This window comes from Rana temporaria, chromosome 4 (genome assembly GCF_905171775.1).
Source record: "Rana temporaria chromosome 4, aRanTem1.1, whole genome shotgun sequence".
Classification (NCBI taxonomy): Eukaryota; Metazoa; Chordata; class Amphibia; order Anura; family Ranidae; genus Rana; species Rana temporaria.
The window spans coordinates 125,972,168-125,988,565 of NC_053492.1; the positions used below are offsets into that span (position 1 = coordinate 125,972,168).

The 16,398-nt window shown below is 39.8% G+C and overlaps 1 protein-coding gene across 1 annotated transcript in view; it reads left to right on the top strand.

The window, feature by feature from the left end:
* FARSB (phenylalanyl-tRNA synthetase subunit beta) overlaps positions 1–16,398 on the top strand; it is a 78,752-nt gene that overhangs the window by 19,208 nt on the left and 43,146 nt on the right. The window contains exons 6-13 of the mRNA XM_040349038.1: positions 1,206–1,356; positions 3,983–4,091; positions 5,079–5,149; positions 6,576–6,637; positions 8,400–8,451; positions 10,919–10,980; positions 13,687–13,894; positions 14,794–14,874. Coding sequence (XP_040204972.1) covers positions 1,206–1,356; positions 3,983–4,091; positions 5,079–5,149; positions 6,576–6,637; positions 8,400–8,451; positions 10,919–10,980; positions 13,687–13,894; positions 14,794–14,874 — 796 coding nt within the window. The remainder of the gene's footprint in view (positions 1–1,205; positions 1,357–3,982; positions 4,092–5,078; positions 5,150–6,575; positions 6,638–8,399; positions 8,452–10,918; positions 10,981–13,686; positions 13,895–14,793; positions 14,875–16,398) is intronic.

Consider the following 16,398-nt stretch of genomic DNA (forward strand, 5'->3'; position numbering starts at 1 on the left):
TGGTCTTCTTTTTACATTTTAAAGTGCTGCACAAACTTTTGATGCTATATAAATCCTGTATTCTAATAATAATACTCAAAATTAGAGACAACTTCTTGTTCTTATGCTGTTCTCAAAAGTAAAGAAAAGTTTTGCTTCAAAGTTAGAGAAACTGCAGTCTGCTCACATAATTTGTATAAAAACATCTTTGTCAGTCTGAAGCTTTGCATATAATTTTACATATACTGTGATTGTTCTGTCTCTCCAATCTAAGCATTGAAAGTGTGATCTCCGTAACTTAGTTAGTTGTGTTGAGATGTCGATAACCCCAATCTTATTAGGATTAACAGACAGTGACTCTATCCAGACGAAACCTTGTTGATCTTGAAGTTTAATCCATAAACTGTAAGGATCTTACAACAATGAGCAGCGGATGGGTCAAAAGATCATGTGATTTAGTCCATACATGTGCTGATGCATTACTGGGAGAAGGGGGTGGGGCTAACTATACAGGATAAGCTCAGATAAAGGAAGGGGAGGAGCAGGGACAGAATAATACATATAACATTTACAGGCATATCACAAAGCATGTGAAACATGACAGTGATTCTGTACTTACCAAATATGCTGCAGAAATCTCCCTACATGGAGTCTGGCTGCAGCCATTTTAACTGTGGGCAGCTGAAGCTGCTGCCTGTTCACTTCCTGGATTTACATAGACACACAGAGGCACACCTCCACCTCTGCATCTCTCATTGGCTCTCTTATGACTCACCCCCCTTCCTTCCTGGGAGACGGAGATGTGCATGATGTCATAAGCCTAGGCTTTTTACCAGACAAGAAACGGGAAGTGGGCTGTATAAGGTATTTACTGGCAGAAAAAAAAAAAATACTATTCCAAAGTTAAAACAACAAGGGCAGAAGATTTAATAGCTGGAAAGTTGAAAAATGACTGAAGGTCCGCTTTAATGTAGATGTAAAAAAATAATAAAAAATAACACATTTCCATCAACGTATACTAAATTTCCTTTTTTTTTCCTCTGCTCATTTTGAATTGTGAAAGCAAACCTGCAAGTGTCAGGTATATTCAGAATGTACAGTAATTTACAGCAACCAATCAGAGTTCCCTTTTAGGTTGTAGCAAATTGCACTTTGGTTTTCCCTCTTGCAAATTTTTTCATAAGTAAGATAGTTTTGTTATTTAAATATTTGTTTATTTTTAATAGAAAAAGAGCGCTGGTCGCAATTGGAACTCATGATCTAGACACAATAAAGGGACCTTTTATTTACACTGCTAAGCCGCCAGCAAGTATCAAATTTCGACCACTGAACCAAAACAAAGAATACACTGCTCCAGAGCTTATGGAATTGTACAGAGTGAGTAATGGCTTTTACACTTCTTGGGATATCTTACATATATGTATTGATACATCTTTCCAAAGCTTACCTTTGCTGTGTGTTTGCTCTCAATGAGTTAAATATCACTAACTTCTTATAACTGACACGTAGAGCCCCTATTGGTCATCTGTAACTTTGTGTGCTGTTCTTTTATAAAGAAAGCAGCACTTTGATAATCTACTACGTAATCCATTTTCCTATATATTGTAACAACTGCTAGGAAGCAAAGAAATAATTAAAGCAGAACTTTACCGTTTTTTGGTGGGTAGGCTATTACCCTAATGTGAACAGGTATACCACCTACTTGCTTCTAAAAAATTAAAAACCAATGCTAAACATCAGACAACAATAGCAGAAGTTCCCCAAAGGGTGGCGGTAAAGAGCTGAAAAAACACGTAGTTTGGTGTATGTTGGCTGAAAATGTTCTGCCGTCTGTATGCAGAACAAGTTCACGGACAACGCCCTTTGGACAAAAATCCACAGATTTGTCTGATGGACGTCCGATCGTGTGTATGATGCTTTAAAGTGCTCTCCTTCATTAGCAGCAAATGACATTCCCTTTGTTGCTCCATTACAGCTCCCACTGACATTTTGTTGTTTTTCTGGGTCTTCTTTTCAATGTCTTCTGTTGGGCATCTATTGGTGACGTAACTCTCATGCCGCGTACACACCATCACTTTATGTGATGAAAAAAAATGACGTTTTTAAAAACGTCACTTTAATTGACCGTGTGTGGGGGAAAACGTTGTTTTATGTCTTGTAAAAAACGACCAAAAAAAATTGAAGCATGCTTCAATTTTATGTGTCGTTTTTCAAAAGTGCACTTTTTACTTCACAGAAATTGACCGTGTGTAGCAAAAAACGTCGTTTTCTAAGACGTTTGTTCATCCGCGCATGCCCAGAAGCTACTTATGAAGCAAGCTTCAATGGTAAAACGTGGTGGAACGTAACCTCACTTTGCAAGAACATTGTGAGAAAAACGATGGTGTGTAGGCAACTTCGTCTTTGAAAATTGAAGTTTCAAAAACGTCATTTTTTACTTCACAGAAAGTGTCGTTTTTTTTCATCACATAAAGTGATGGTGTGTATGCGGCATTAGACATGTGCGGGATATGCCCTGTAGTACTGTGCCCTCTGTATGTGCCATAGGCTCTGTATGCTAGAAACAAGTCTTTGCATGTTTTTTTTCTACAGTCTAGCAGCTTTTTTTATTTTTATTTTTTTCGGGGTTGGGTGAAGTAGAAATTGGCTTACAGGTAATGTTATGTACATACAATTGGTAGGCCAGCACATCTATAATAAAGCGAAGATCCAGTCGTCCCACAAAAAATTCAGCAGATGCAAATACTGTAGCTGCTGACTTTTAATATAAGGACACTTGCCTGCCCCTGGATCCAGTGACATCCTCATCCAAGCTGATTTTTCATCTGTATTTGGATGCAGGCACCGGCATCTTGGGACAGGAAAACCAGCAGTGGAGCCTTCTGGCTTCACAGCTGGTGTCCTGCTGTGCATGCGTGAGCTGACCCTTGTGAATGATCTTGCAGTCTTCTGGAACCTGTGATGCTTTCCTGAAGGCTGCGGGGGAAATGAGTGGGGCTGAACTTCCACACAGATCGCTGTGGAGATCAGACCTGTAGACAGACCGGGTACCTGTGAAAAAAACATGTACCCCCCTCACCAAAAAAAATAGAGGGGGGGGGGGTGCAAACAAGTAGAATTTCCCCTTTTGGATGAAGTTCCACTTTAAGATTCCTTGAAAAGACCAGCTGGTACTGGTTCTCTTAAGCCTCGTACACACGATCGGATTTTCTGCGGACAAAGCGTAGGACTTTTGTCCGAAGGGCGTTGGCCATGAACTTGTCTTGTATACAAACGGCAAAGAATTGTCGGCCAGCAAACGCGAAACTATGTGGTTTTACAGCTCTTTAGCGCCACCCTTTGGGCAACTTCTGCTAATGTTGTGTTATGGTTAGCATTGCTTCTGATCATGCGTGATTTTTTTCCGAACAACTTCCTGACACACGATCGGATAATCCGACAGCACACATTTGTTGTTGGAAAATTTTACAGCATGCTATCCAACATTTGTTGTCGGGAAAATCCAACAACAATTGTCCGATGCAGCATACAAACGATTTTCCGACAAAAGCCTGCCATCACACAATTCTTGTCGGCAAATCCGATCGTGTGTACGGGGCTTTAACCAGTTCTTTGTTGCTTAAAAACACATTTGTTTCCTTTTTAATGGGTTTGGTTGTGCACTATTCATTACACAGAGGTGTGTTTTTTTTTTTTTTAAATCTCTCTCATTAAAGAAAATTTTGACTTGCACACCCTGGTATGGGTTGCCCCTTGAGAATAGCATATTATAAGCACAACTAATTATGTACATTTTATTTCAAACAATCCCTTTTATGTTTTAAAAAACTTCTTACACAAATCTGTTTTATTAACAACATTTTTAAAAATCTGTACTATTATGATGAATTTACCAAGAAATAGTGCCCGGGTGAATCTTGTACTGGATCAGAACCTGTGAAATGTTGAAGTTGTCAAGAGTGTTTTATATGTTTGTGCAATGTATTTTATCTATCACCCACAGACTGACAGCCACCTGAAACATTTTCTGCACATCATTGAAGATAAACCAGTTTACCCCGTGATATATGATAGTGATGAGATTCTACTCTCCATGCCGCCAATTATCAATGGTAAAGATGTTTACATCTTGACTCCTGTTAGAGTTTGAAAAATAGTATGTTAAAACTGGAGTTGCAATTGCTGAACTTTTTTTGAAAATGCTAGGTGCCTGGCCATGTGTGTCTTCAATTATTTTAGTGTTACTAACCTGAAACAAGCTTGCACATTGGAAAAGTCAGCGTGAAGTCAGATCTGATAATCTGCCTGCTTTCAGGTCAATGGCTCAAAGTACAGAAACCAATTGACTAACCAGAGAACTTACATTTTTAAGAGGGCGGCAGTGATGGCCTTTATGTTATGAAAAACTGCATTACAGAAATAACTGCACAGGCTGGCTTTTTATTGTACAGCCAATCTAGCCTTTTTTTTCCTCCCTAAGTTAAGTGATTATACCATTATGCTTTGAGAGCAGGATTTAACCAGTGGGCCTACTGGATTTCAGATTAAAGTGGTTGTAAACCCCATTCATGAAATATGACCTGGGCACATATATCTGTAGTGTTTACTTATCTCTCTCCAAAGCTCTAAGTACCGTGTCTTTCTGCTGCTCTGTTCCTCTGTTATCAATAGAGTTCTCAGACTCACAAGATAGCAGCTGCAAATTTGTGTTGGGAAGGGAGCTTAGAGGGAGATTAGCAGAGAGCTCATCTATTCAGATACATCTCTATATGTTCCTTGTTCCTCTGTGGAGGGGATGGGGGGGGTGCCTTTCCTCCAATCAGCTCTCACGCAGTGTAAGCCCAGACTCCCCACCAGCTGCTGAATGAGGAAACACGATTTTAACAATCTGCACTTTCCAAATAGTAGAAAGGGAAAAACAGAACATATACATGTAAAACTTAATTTGGAGGATTTGTTTTATCTTTGTGTTTCATCTGAGGCTGTTCACTTCACTGGTTGTAAGAGAGGGTTTACATCCACTGTAAAGCTACCAGTTAACAACATTCATTGTTATGTCAACACTTTTTTTTTTTTATACTTGTTTCTTGTTTTTTCAGGGGATCACACAAAAATCAGCTTGAATACTCATAATGTCTTCATAGAATGCACTGCCACAGATCTGACAAAGGTAAGGGAGGAATCAAATTTCTGTGACTTCCATGTATTTTTGCCATATTATTCAATAAACATCCTTTTTTGAGAAAAAAAAATTCTGTGACTTGCATAAGGAAATATGGGAACTGTAATTCCTGAACTTGAGCTTGTAACTGCTTGCTGCACAATCAGCAGGTCAGCATGGCGAGCTAGGAGTTTCTTTTACACCAGGTTTCCAAGTGGTTGTAAAGGCACAAGGCTTTTTATCTTCATGCATTCTATGACTTTCCATGACCACCTTGATTTAAGACTGGATGCAAAGTGCTTATAGAATCTCCTTAGGAAACTAAATAGACTCAATGTGAACCGAGAACAGTTGGATGCATGTGACCAGAGTTTCAGCATAATGGTTTATGTAAAGCAAGAGAAAGGAGCCGCTCCACAGTGTAAAATCTTTTTAAATGCTTTATTATATAAAGAAGTGCACTTACACAAAGTTCAAAGACACACGCATGTATAAATATTCACCAAACCGGCATAGACATCTACTTCCTGGTGCGTGATGACTTCAGTAGGAGGCTCCATCTAATGTGTTGAATCATCAAAAGACATCTTCCAGGGCAACGGGCGCCATTCTGCATCATGGCTTATAAATACAAATGGGGTGTAACATAGTGCTAAGAAGCTCCCCCATCCAACAGCTCCCCCCCCCCCCCCACAGATGTTGTCACTTTTAAAATCTGCACCATTCAGTCATTTGTCCACACAAGCACCTCATTCATTCATGGATATCTGAGAATGAATGATCTACAAGTCCTGCCTGCCACAAGTGCAGTGATCACCACACACTTGGCCAATTGACATTTCTTCCTGACAGGCTCGTGTGTGTTCATTAATTAATTTAGGGGTTTAGCCTTTATTAACACCGTACATAGTTTCTACCAATAGATTCTAATATGTATAGCTTTATATGCCTATATATAAAGTAAAACTGGATGATGAAAACCAAGACCAGTCACATCATTTCATGTTCTCTAAAAAGAAAAGATAAAACCTAATTGATCACTGTAGGCAACAATTCTGCTTTTGCATACATTTTGTTTTGTGTTTTTCTAACTAGCCCCTTGTTCTGCCATAGCCACCTGTAGTTTTCTGTCATTCAGCCTCATGGGCCGAAAGGGAGAAATCTGTCACTCTTCCATCTATGCTGAACAACATGCATGGAGGAATCTGCATTGTAGCCGGGGCTGTCTGAATACCTGCACAGTGCTTGCATCTGTATGAATGTGATCACTGTTAGTCAATTTTTGTCAAGCTGACAGGACCATCCAGGGCTCTAATTTTTGTGGATATAGCAGAAATTCAAACCGTGTATTGCTAGTTTTAGTTTTTAACAAATATTTGAACAGAATGCTCATTATGCTGAATATTAAATTGAATTCATCTTCCATATTGTATAGGCTAAAATAGTCCTGGATATTATGGTCACCATGTTCAGTGAATTCTGCGATGAGCCCTTCACGTAAGTAAAATGTGCCAAAGGATTTCTCAATTCAATTCAGACTTCTGTTACTTTCAGCTAATTGTGAAACAGTTGCACAATGCCTTGTCAGCAGTTTCTGTAGTGTCATTTGGGCAACCCTTCTCCCCTGACAGACATCTTAGACACACAGACAGCTGCAATAACCAGTTCTAAAGCACTAAGGAGAAGAGCAGTCATGTCAAATGTCACAAAACGAAGCCACAGGCAAAAGAAATGTGCAACTAACAGGAAAACTTGTTAGAATATTGAAAATTTAGCTGGCTTAGTGGATATGCTGACAATGTTGACCTTACTTTGTTTAAAATGTTACAAACAATATACCGTATTTATCTGGGTATAGCGCACACCGGCGTATAGCCCGCACCCAGTTCTAGGAGGGAAATTTCCTGGGAAAAAAAAATGACTTACAGTTTAAATGTCCCTCTTCGGTGACTTGCCCGGCGTCCATCGGCGGCCTTGTCTGGTCCGGCATCTGTCTTCGGCCTTCGTGGTGTCCTCCCCGCTTCTCCCGCGCTGTCTCCGAGCGCCGCCGCCGACATATACCGAGCGCAGTACACTAGGCTAGGCTCGGCCACATTCAGCTCCTCTCGCAGGGCGTGACCGCGAGCGGAGACGAGCGTGGCTGAGCCTAGCCGAGTGTACTGCGCTCGGTATATGTCGGCAGCGGCGCTCAGAGACAGGGGATCGGCGTATAAAGCGCACCCGCGATTTTTCCATGGTTTTTAAGGGGAAAAAAGTGTGCGTTATACGCCAATAAATACGGTAGTTACCGCTTGCAAAATTGTGTGTGGGTGTGTATCTATAATGTGTTTTGTGTATTTGTGTGTATTTAAATATACACTGGGGGTTATTTACTAAAGGCAAATCAACTTTGCACTACAAATGCAAACTACAAGTGCAAAGTGCACGTGAAAGTGCAGTCGCTGTAGATCTGAAATGAGGGGAAGCTCTGCTGATTTTATCATCCAATCATGTGCAAGCGAAAATGGCTTTTTTAAATTAAATTTTCTTGCATGTCCCCCTCAGATCTACAGCGACTGCAATTTCAAGTGCACTTTACACTTGTAGTTTGCACTTGTAGTTTGCACTTGTAGTGCAAAGTGGATTTGCCTTTTGTAAATAACCCCCTGTGTGTATGTGTAGTTATTAGATAGATCAATCTCTGTATATCTTTGTTATATCCATCAACCCCTGACTCATGTCGCAAACCGTTATTATTATTATATAATATATACTGTGTGTGTGTGTGTGTGTGTGTAAAATATATACATATATATATATTTGGTCCAATGAATGAATCTCTTTCCCAGTGCATTTTACAGATCTGATTAATCAGGAGAATGCTTCTAAGATGTGTGATGGCGGTTAGATGAGGGTGACAGCTCCTGAGAATGATTAGTGTATAAACATGTACACTTCTGTCAGCTAATTATGCTCTGTGCAGTTACTGTTCCTACTAGCCTTGTCCTGGAGGCACAGTAATGGGGTGGCATTGGGCCAATTACCTTTGACATTGATGAGAAAGAGGGAGGCTGCTGAAGTCCCATAGATATCTGGATCCGTCTCATTCTAGCCATCATCTACTGCAGTGCCAACAGTGGCCTTACACAAACTACGTGCATCATACATATCTAGACATTTCATTTGTATTATTTTATGATATGCAATGTAATGCATACTGCAACGCATGTCCAGTCTTTTGTACTCTTTTAGTTATTTGTACCTTTTTGTTTATTTACAGTGCTGAAGCTGCTGAGGTTATTTATCCAGATGGAAAAAGCTATTTCTATCCGGTAAGAGGTCATTTTCTTACCTGGACAAGTTTTAGCCTTGTGCTAATATAACCTGATTATGTTCATCAAAAGTCATGTATTAGAGAGAGATTTCCACTATGTAGCAACAGAGGGCCGCACTTTATGCACCTTGCTGTAACTGATCTCTGTGGGAATTCCCTTATATCTACTATCATTTATCCCTAAATAAAGCCATAGCCATCTAGAATAAGGGCAGAGGATTAAGAATGTCCAGTTCATGAACAAATCGTTCTTTTGAATCGATTATTTTCAGTGAACTGGATAAATTGATTCATCTGACTGAGCTGATTCATTTGAAACAGTTCACTATTGACTCAAGAGGAGAGCAGGTCTGGTAATGTGATACTAGGGTGAGAGAGCTAAGCCCCTCCCTGCACCCATTCAGCCACCTCACATCACGCTGACAATCAAGAACTGGATACAAACACAACAGTTCTGATTCAGTTCTGATGAATCGCGGTAAAATCACACAAAGAGAATCGTGGGACGCCTGTCGCCCAAAATAATTTTTGGAACTTCTTTTGGGCAGGAATAACAGGAATCGCAAGTGCGTCCCACCTTTTGCAGCAATTTGAGAATGAGGGCAGAATTGCGGCGATTCACTGAAAAGAATCGAGTACACCGAGTCAAAGAATCATGAGTCTCAGTTAGAACGCAGTACACTGAAAGAATCAAAGAATCATGAGTCACCACCAGTAGAACAATACACTAAATCAATGATCAGATGGCAGTAGTGATGAGGTACAGGCAGCCTTAGGCTTCGTTCATACCGTGGTCTTTCGGATCATGGGCGGAATCACTGCGATTCTGCCCTAGTTACTTTTGCCCAAAAGAAGTTCAGGAAACGTATTTTGGGCAAATGGCGCGCCGCGATTCTGTTTGTGTGATTTTACCGCGATTCATCAGACAATTGGGGTGCCATTCCTAAGTAACTGGGATCTCAACCGTGTCCCGCATTTGTGTCGATTCGGAATCATGGCGATTCCACCTACGATCCAGAGCACCATGGCGTGAACAGAGCCTTAAAGATAGCGGGGACGCAGAGTCTGGATGAGAGGAGCGCCTCATTCAGATTAATTCTTTAATCTTTTTTGTTTTAAAAAAACAAAAACAAAACTTAATTAAACGGTAAAGGAACCCTTTATTACACTGTAATAGTTGTAGCACAGTACCCTACGATCCGATTGATTATATAACGGAAAGGGTTAAATACTCCATAGGTGACAATTTCAAAGCCTGTAGAGGACAGTTTAGAATTAACCATGAATTGTATTTCTAGAATATTTGCTCTCTCTGACACCTAGCGTGTGAAGCAATCATCGTTAATGTACACGTACATGCCCTATGCATGGTTTATTCACATGCAGATATAAGGGTCGGTTGAGATGGTTTTATTTTTTTATTATATAATTTTATTTTTTCCTTTTTTATCACTTTTTTGCACTTTACAAGGATCTGCCAACCTTCTGTGAATTGGAGTCTTCCGATTCAGATTATTTAATAAGGTTTGGTCAGATCCAGAGCTTCGGTTCACTTGCTTGTCAGCAGACTTAGCAAGTGAACTCAAGAATCGGTTTATTTTAATGAGTAGTTTGAAATGAACTGATTCACATAAAAGATCCAAACTTTCCATCGCTACTGGGGATTCATGTAGCATTAATTCCTGGAATCCATCTGCGTTTTGCTCAGGCATGCAGGCAGGAGGGTGTGTTTGGCTGAGAAAGCCCCTTCTCCCCTCCCAGATGAAAGTAGAAAAAGATGCCCATGAAGACTCCTAGGATGTATGACATGACATAATTTTGGCCTAGGCCAGAAACAAGGAAGCAACTGAAAAAATTTAAAATAAAAGGTTAAAACATGTAATTATAATATACCTTCCAATTTTGTATTAATGATCGCAGCATAAAGATTAAAAATAGTTAATGTTGATTGAGAGAGTTTACTTCTGCTTTAATATCTTTTCTTTTTCTTTCTGCTGTATATTTAAGAGCCGGCTCACTCAGGGGTGACTCGTCAGGCGACTTAGCCACCTTACAAGCCGTGCTCCGTTCTGTACAATGGAACCGTTCTAATAGGAGTGACTCAAGAAAAAGGTTCCTGTACGACTTTGGGACGACTTCAGAACCACTTGCATTGACTTCAACACAGAAGTAATTTTGCAAGTCACCTCTAAAGTCGTATGCAGAGCGCCTTGCTGAGTCGCTCTGCGAGTCATGCTGCCCATGTGTGAACCGGCTCTGTGCAAAAACAGTTTTTTTTTTCCTCTTCTCTGTTGCTTTCTTTTTTTTTGCTCATTGTTATGCCCATGTGTAATAAAATTCAGTGAGTTCATTTTTTTTCCACTTCTTTAGTGTTTGTCTATAGACTTTTTTCTCTTGTACTGGTCAGTAATTCCCCATTCCCAGTTCATGTAATCTAAGCAGCTGCAATGTTTTTTTAATTGTAGGAACTGCCATACAGGAAAGAAACTATTTCTGCTGAGAAGATGAACAGTAAGATTGGGATCAGGTAAGAAACATCAGAATTTATTTTGGTGTCACGTCAGTACACAGTCCAGTATTTTTAATTTTTTTTTAGAACAGGAGGTATATCTTTTCTCTCGTATGTCACAACCAAAAGGGTTAAAAAATTAGGTCACGTTGTGTTCTATGCTTACAGTAAATGGCAATCATTTATGGGGAAAAGGTGAGAAGCCTACTGAACAATAAAACATATTCGCCAATTTGCTGCAACAAATACCTAATATTTATATCACAATTTCATCTTATCAAGATAAGCCAATTGAAATAAAAATGCTCATCACCTGGCCAATACCATCCCTACAGTGAAGCATGGTGGTGGCAGCATCATGCTGTGGGGTGTTTTTTCAGCGGCAGGAACTGAGACAAGTTAAAATCGGGGAAAAGATGAATGCAACAATGTGCAGAGACATCCTTGATGAAAACCTGCTCCAGAGCACTCTGGACCTCAGACTGGGATGAAGGTTCATCTTCCAACAGGATAATGACCCTAGGCACGCAACCAAAATAACAATGGAGTGGGTACAGGACAACTCTGTGAATGTCCTTAAGTGGCCCAGCGACAGCACAGAATTGAAACCGATTTGAACATCTCTTGAGAGATCTGAAAATGGCTGTGCCCTAACGCTCCCCATCCAACCTGATGGAGCTTGAGAGGTTCTTCAAAAAAGAATGGGAGAAACTGCCCAAAAATAGGTGTGCCATGCTTATACCATCCTACTCAAAAAGAGGCTGTAATTGGTGCCAAAGGTGCTTCAACAAAGTATTGAGCAAAGGCTGTAAAGCAAATACTTATGTACATGGGATTTTTTTTTAGTTTTTAATTTGCAAAGATTTTAAACAAACTTCTTTCACGTTGTCATTATGGGGTATGGTTTGTAGAATTTTGAGGAAAATAATGAATTTTATCCATTTTGGAATAAGGCTGTAAAAGTAAAGCCCTGTGAATACTTTCCTGATGTACTGTAACTCTGCACTTCCAACCCATTGTGATAGAGCAGGGGTCTCCAAACATTCTAAACAAAGGGCCGGTTTATTGTCCTTCAGACTCTTGGAGGGCCGGACTTTGGCCAGTGGGGGGTGTAAATTTTCCTGGCATCAGTGGGACTAAACATATGGTATTAGGGGGAGAAATAGTGCTCCATTGTTGGTATCATAGGGAGGAATAGTGCCCCATTAGTGGTGTCAGTGGGAGAAATGGTGCTCCACCATCGATGTCAGAATAGTGTCTCGTATCAGTGGGAGGGATACTGCTCCAAGGGCCGGATAAAGGCAAGCAAAGGGCCGCATCCGGCCCTCGGGCCGCAGTTTGGAGACCACTGTGATAGAGTATGCTCCAAGTATGCCCAGTACTCTGTTATTGATCCGAACCAATGTAAGGTATTTATAATTACTATAGGCTTTATGTCAATTATGCAATTAGTCACCAAAGATGCAGCTCAATGGCAGTTCATGTTTCTAAACATTTTTTAATTTGCTCAATCTTTTACCACAATGTTGACAGAAATCATTTCAAACGAAAACGTTATCCCTTTTGTTTCATATTACAAAACCACAAATACATTTGTATTATGAACCTTTTAATATATGTCCTCTTGAGTTGTACAGAGAAGAAATCAACATTTTTAGTATCAAATAAGTTATATGACCCAAAGGGATCCATCCATGCATAAGCTCCAAATAAAGCTGAATAATCATAGGCAGTCTATTATGCAGTTAAAGGGTTCTAAGGTCCAGCTGGATAATAACCAATATTCTTATCATGCAGTAATTGGCAAAGCTCTTTATGACCTGTAAATATATCCACTTTGATAAATCATATCAGCCTATTGCTGCTTCTTCATACCCCAATTACAAGCCGGGGTAGGGAAGTGGCATAGCTATATTTTCTTTTTAAAGGGATTGTTAAAGCCGAAGGCTTTTTATTTCTCAATGCATTTTATGCATTGAGATAAAAGAACCTTCTGTGTGTAGCAGCTCCCCCAATACTTACTTGGGCCCATCTCTATCCAGCGATGTGCATGAGTGCTTTGCCTGCCCGCGACTCTTCCTCCTGATTGGCTGAGAAACAGCAGCGGTGCCATTGGCTCCTGCTGCTGTCAAAGTCCGTTAGCCAATCAGAAGAGAGAGGGGGCTGGCCGAACCACGACATGACTGAATGAGCACACAGAGCTGTGGCTCGGCCCGGGTGCCCCCATAGCAAGCTGCTGGCTGTTGGGGCACTTGACAGGAGAGAGGGGCCAAGAGCACCTAAGAGGGACCCATGAAGGGGAGGATCCAGGCTGATCTGTGCAAAACCATTTCACATAGCAGGTAAGTTTTTTTATTAAATAAAAAAAATGCTTTTGTATCACTTTAAGTAGAAAAAAATTGTGTGGCTGTGCTGTCTGGCAGGGCTGCATAAATCTTAGGATTAGCTAGAGAGGAATACAAATCTTTTGGCAGGTAGAACTGTGTACTTGGGGGTTTACATTTTCTTTATTTTCTTGCTGATAATTTTCTGCACATTATCAAGCACACTATGCTGGTACGCAAAAGTGGAGAGTTGACACAATCTATACCTCCCATTATTTTATTATTTCTTATTTTATTTTTTTATTTTGATGCATTTTTGGCTTTATGTAAATTTTAAGTTTTTCTTATTTATTTTTTTTATATATGTTGGAGGATACATGTGTGTGTTTTGTTTCAACAGGGAGACACCAGCAAATTTAGCCAAGTTACTCACCCGGATGTGTTTGAAATCACATGTGTTAGAGGATGGCGATCAATTAGAAATTGAGATTCCTCCAACAAGAGCGGACATTATTCATGCCTGCGACATTGTAGAAGATGCAGCTGTAGCGTATGGATTCAATAATATTCCAATGACCATCCCAAAAACATACACCATTGCTAACCAGGTGAGAAATCCATCCATCCTTAGCTAGTGTTAAAAAGCTTGTGTGGTATAAAGAAATGGACATAAGTTGGGGCATTTCATAAATCAGTGCAAAAAAGAGATCATTTGCAATATGCATTCGGCCAAAGCAACCAATTAGGTTTTTACTTTACTGAAGTTTTATCAGTGAAGGATGAATCTGATTGGGCGTTACTGAATCCTCCATTAAAGTGGTTGTAAACCCTTTCTGACATGTTTTACCTACAGGTAAGCCTAGATTAAGGCTTACCTGTAGGTGTTTGCAATATCTCCTAAACCTACACCGTTTAGGAGATATTTGCCAAAAAGAATGCACCGATGTCTACAGCGCAGGCGCACTGAGAATGCCGGTTTTGTGGATGGGTAATGCTTCCTTTGACGGCTTGCGCGGAGTAACGTCTTCGACGCTCCAGCCAATCACAGCGCCGATACTCAGAAGTAACCTTCGGGGGAGATGTCTGCGGCCGGAGGGGGAGACGAGGACAGCTTTGTGGGGCTTTGATCTTAGGTAAGTAATTCATAATGAGCTAGTATGCTAGTCATATTAGCTCATTATGCCTTTGTCTTTCAGGTTTTTATTTTATTACAAAATTCTGGGGTTTACAACCACTTTAAAAAAGCTTGAACAGGGAACTTTCAGGAGAATATTGGAGGAACGTGGAAGGCTTTATGGCCTATCATCTCTATAGTATTCTTAAATTACTTTCTGTGTAATGCTGGCCGATTTCCCCTCTGCTGTGTGGTGAATGTATTGATGATTGGTATCGGGGCTATGCTGGATAGCAGCAGCTTTCCCACCATACATCTTTGTAAAATACTTTATATAATCTTTTTATACGTTTTTTTTAATTTGTAACAGATATGCATATTTCTTTTCTCTAGTTTCCTTTAAATAAGCTGACTGAATTGCTGCGACAGGACTTGGCTGCAGCTGGGTTTACAGAAGCCCTGACTTTTGCCCTGGTATGTTCTCTCCCACTCTTTTTTTCAAGATATAGCGGAACACAGTTTTTGTATGAATGTGATGTTTGTATATGCGAATTGGATGCGTTTTTAACTACATCCGATGCACATAACATGTGAAATAACAATGATTTCCATTGAAGCTGTCCACATGTATGCGGTTCACCCACAGTGCAAATTAAAAAAGGGTCCTGTGCATTTTCTGAGCACTGCGGTGCGGTTCAGGTGCCAATTTTCATGGGAACACTTCTGAATCGTACATGTGTTCAGAATTTCAGCACAAAATTGACACCCTTTTTCTACTGTGTATTGGCCAGCACTGACAAGATTTTTTGGCCAAAAAATAAAAATGAAAATTCCATGGTAAAAGTCACTTAAGGCAGTATAACCCCCCCCAAAAAAAAAAAAAAAAAAAAAAAAAAAAAAAAGTTAATTTGCACAGCCCTAATTATATATATATATATATATATATATATATATATATATATATATATATATATATATATATATATATATATATATATATATATATATATATATATATATATATATATATATAATTAGGGCTGTGCAAATTAACTTTTAATTAATCGATTAATCTTTAATTTTTTTGATCGATCACAATCTTTTTGATCGATTAAAATTCTTTTGATTGGTACTCACCTCTCCGCCGGCTTCTGGGCCTTCAGGGAGTTCCGTCGGAGATCCAGTAACGTCACGGACACCGGCGGGGCTTGCCGTGTCCATCTGAAGGGCTCCTTTGCTGTGCCTTCATATCTGCATGCCGGCAGGACCTTACTATCTGCCACACGCAAGGGCTGTTACACTTCCCCCTATCACTTCCCCCTATCACTTCCCCCTATCACTTCCCTCTATCAACCTGGGATTCTACAACCATCCACTGGGAGTTGTGATAGTTCCCTTCATGGGACATCTACATGCCGACGGACTGATGTTAACCCCTCCTCATCTGGATTCAGCAGTGGTATTGTTGTACACATTTTTATACTTAGCTACATGTTTTTATGACTGCTTTTGCTACCGTTTGGTATTACTTGCACCATTTTTACAGTTTATGTAGCTACATCGATTTTATCTCCAGTGCAATATTTATTTTGTAACCTACTTGAAGACTATAAAAGTTTTAATGCTATTCCTATCGAGCGCTGCATTTGTGTGTTTTTTGTATCCTGCTATCCATTTTTCCAGTGGTTGGTAGCTGCACTGGGAATCCGCCTGCAAGGAGGAGATCAGCTAAAAGTAGTTGGATCTGTATATGCGTTATAATTAATAGAAATTAGTCGATTAATCGATTAAAAAAAAAAACGATTAATCGAACAAACATTTTGATCAGTAACAGCCCTAATATATATATATATATAATATGGCAGAATGTCTCTTCTGCAATAAGAAGTTATCTGCTTGCAGTTTTTAAAAGTTAAACTTAAAGGGGTTGTAAAGGTAAAAAAAAAAAAAAAAATTCCCTAAATAGCTCCCTTTACCTTAGTGCAGTCCTCTTTTTCA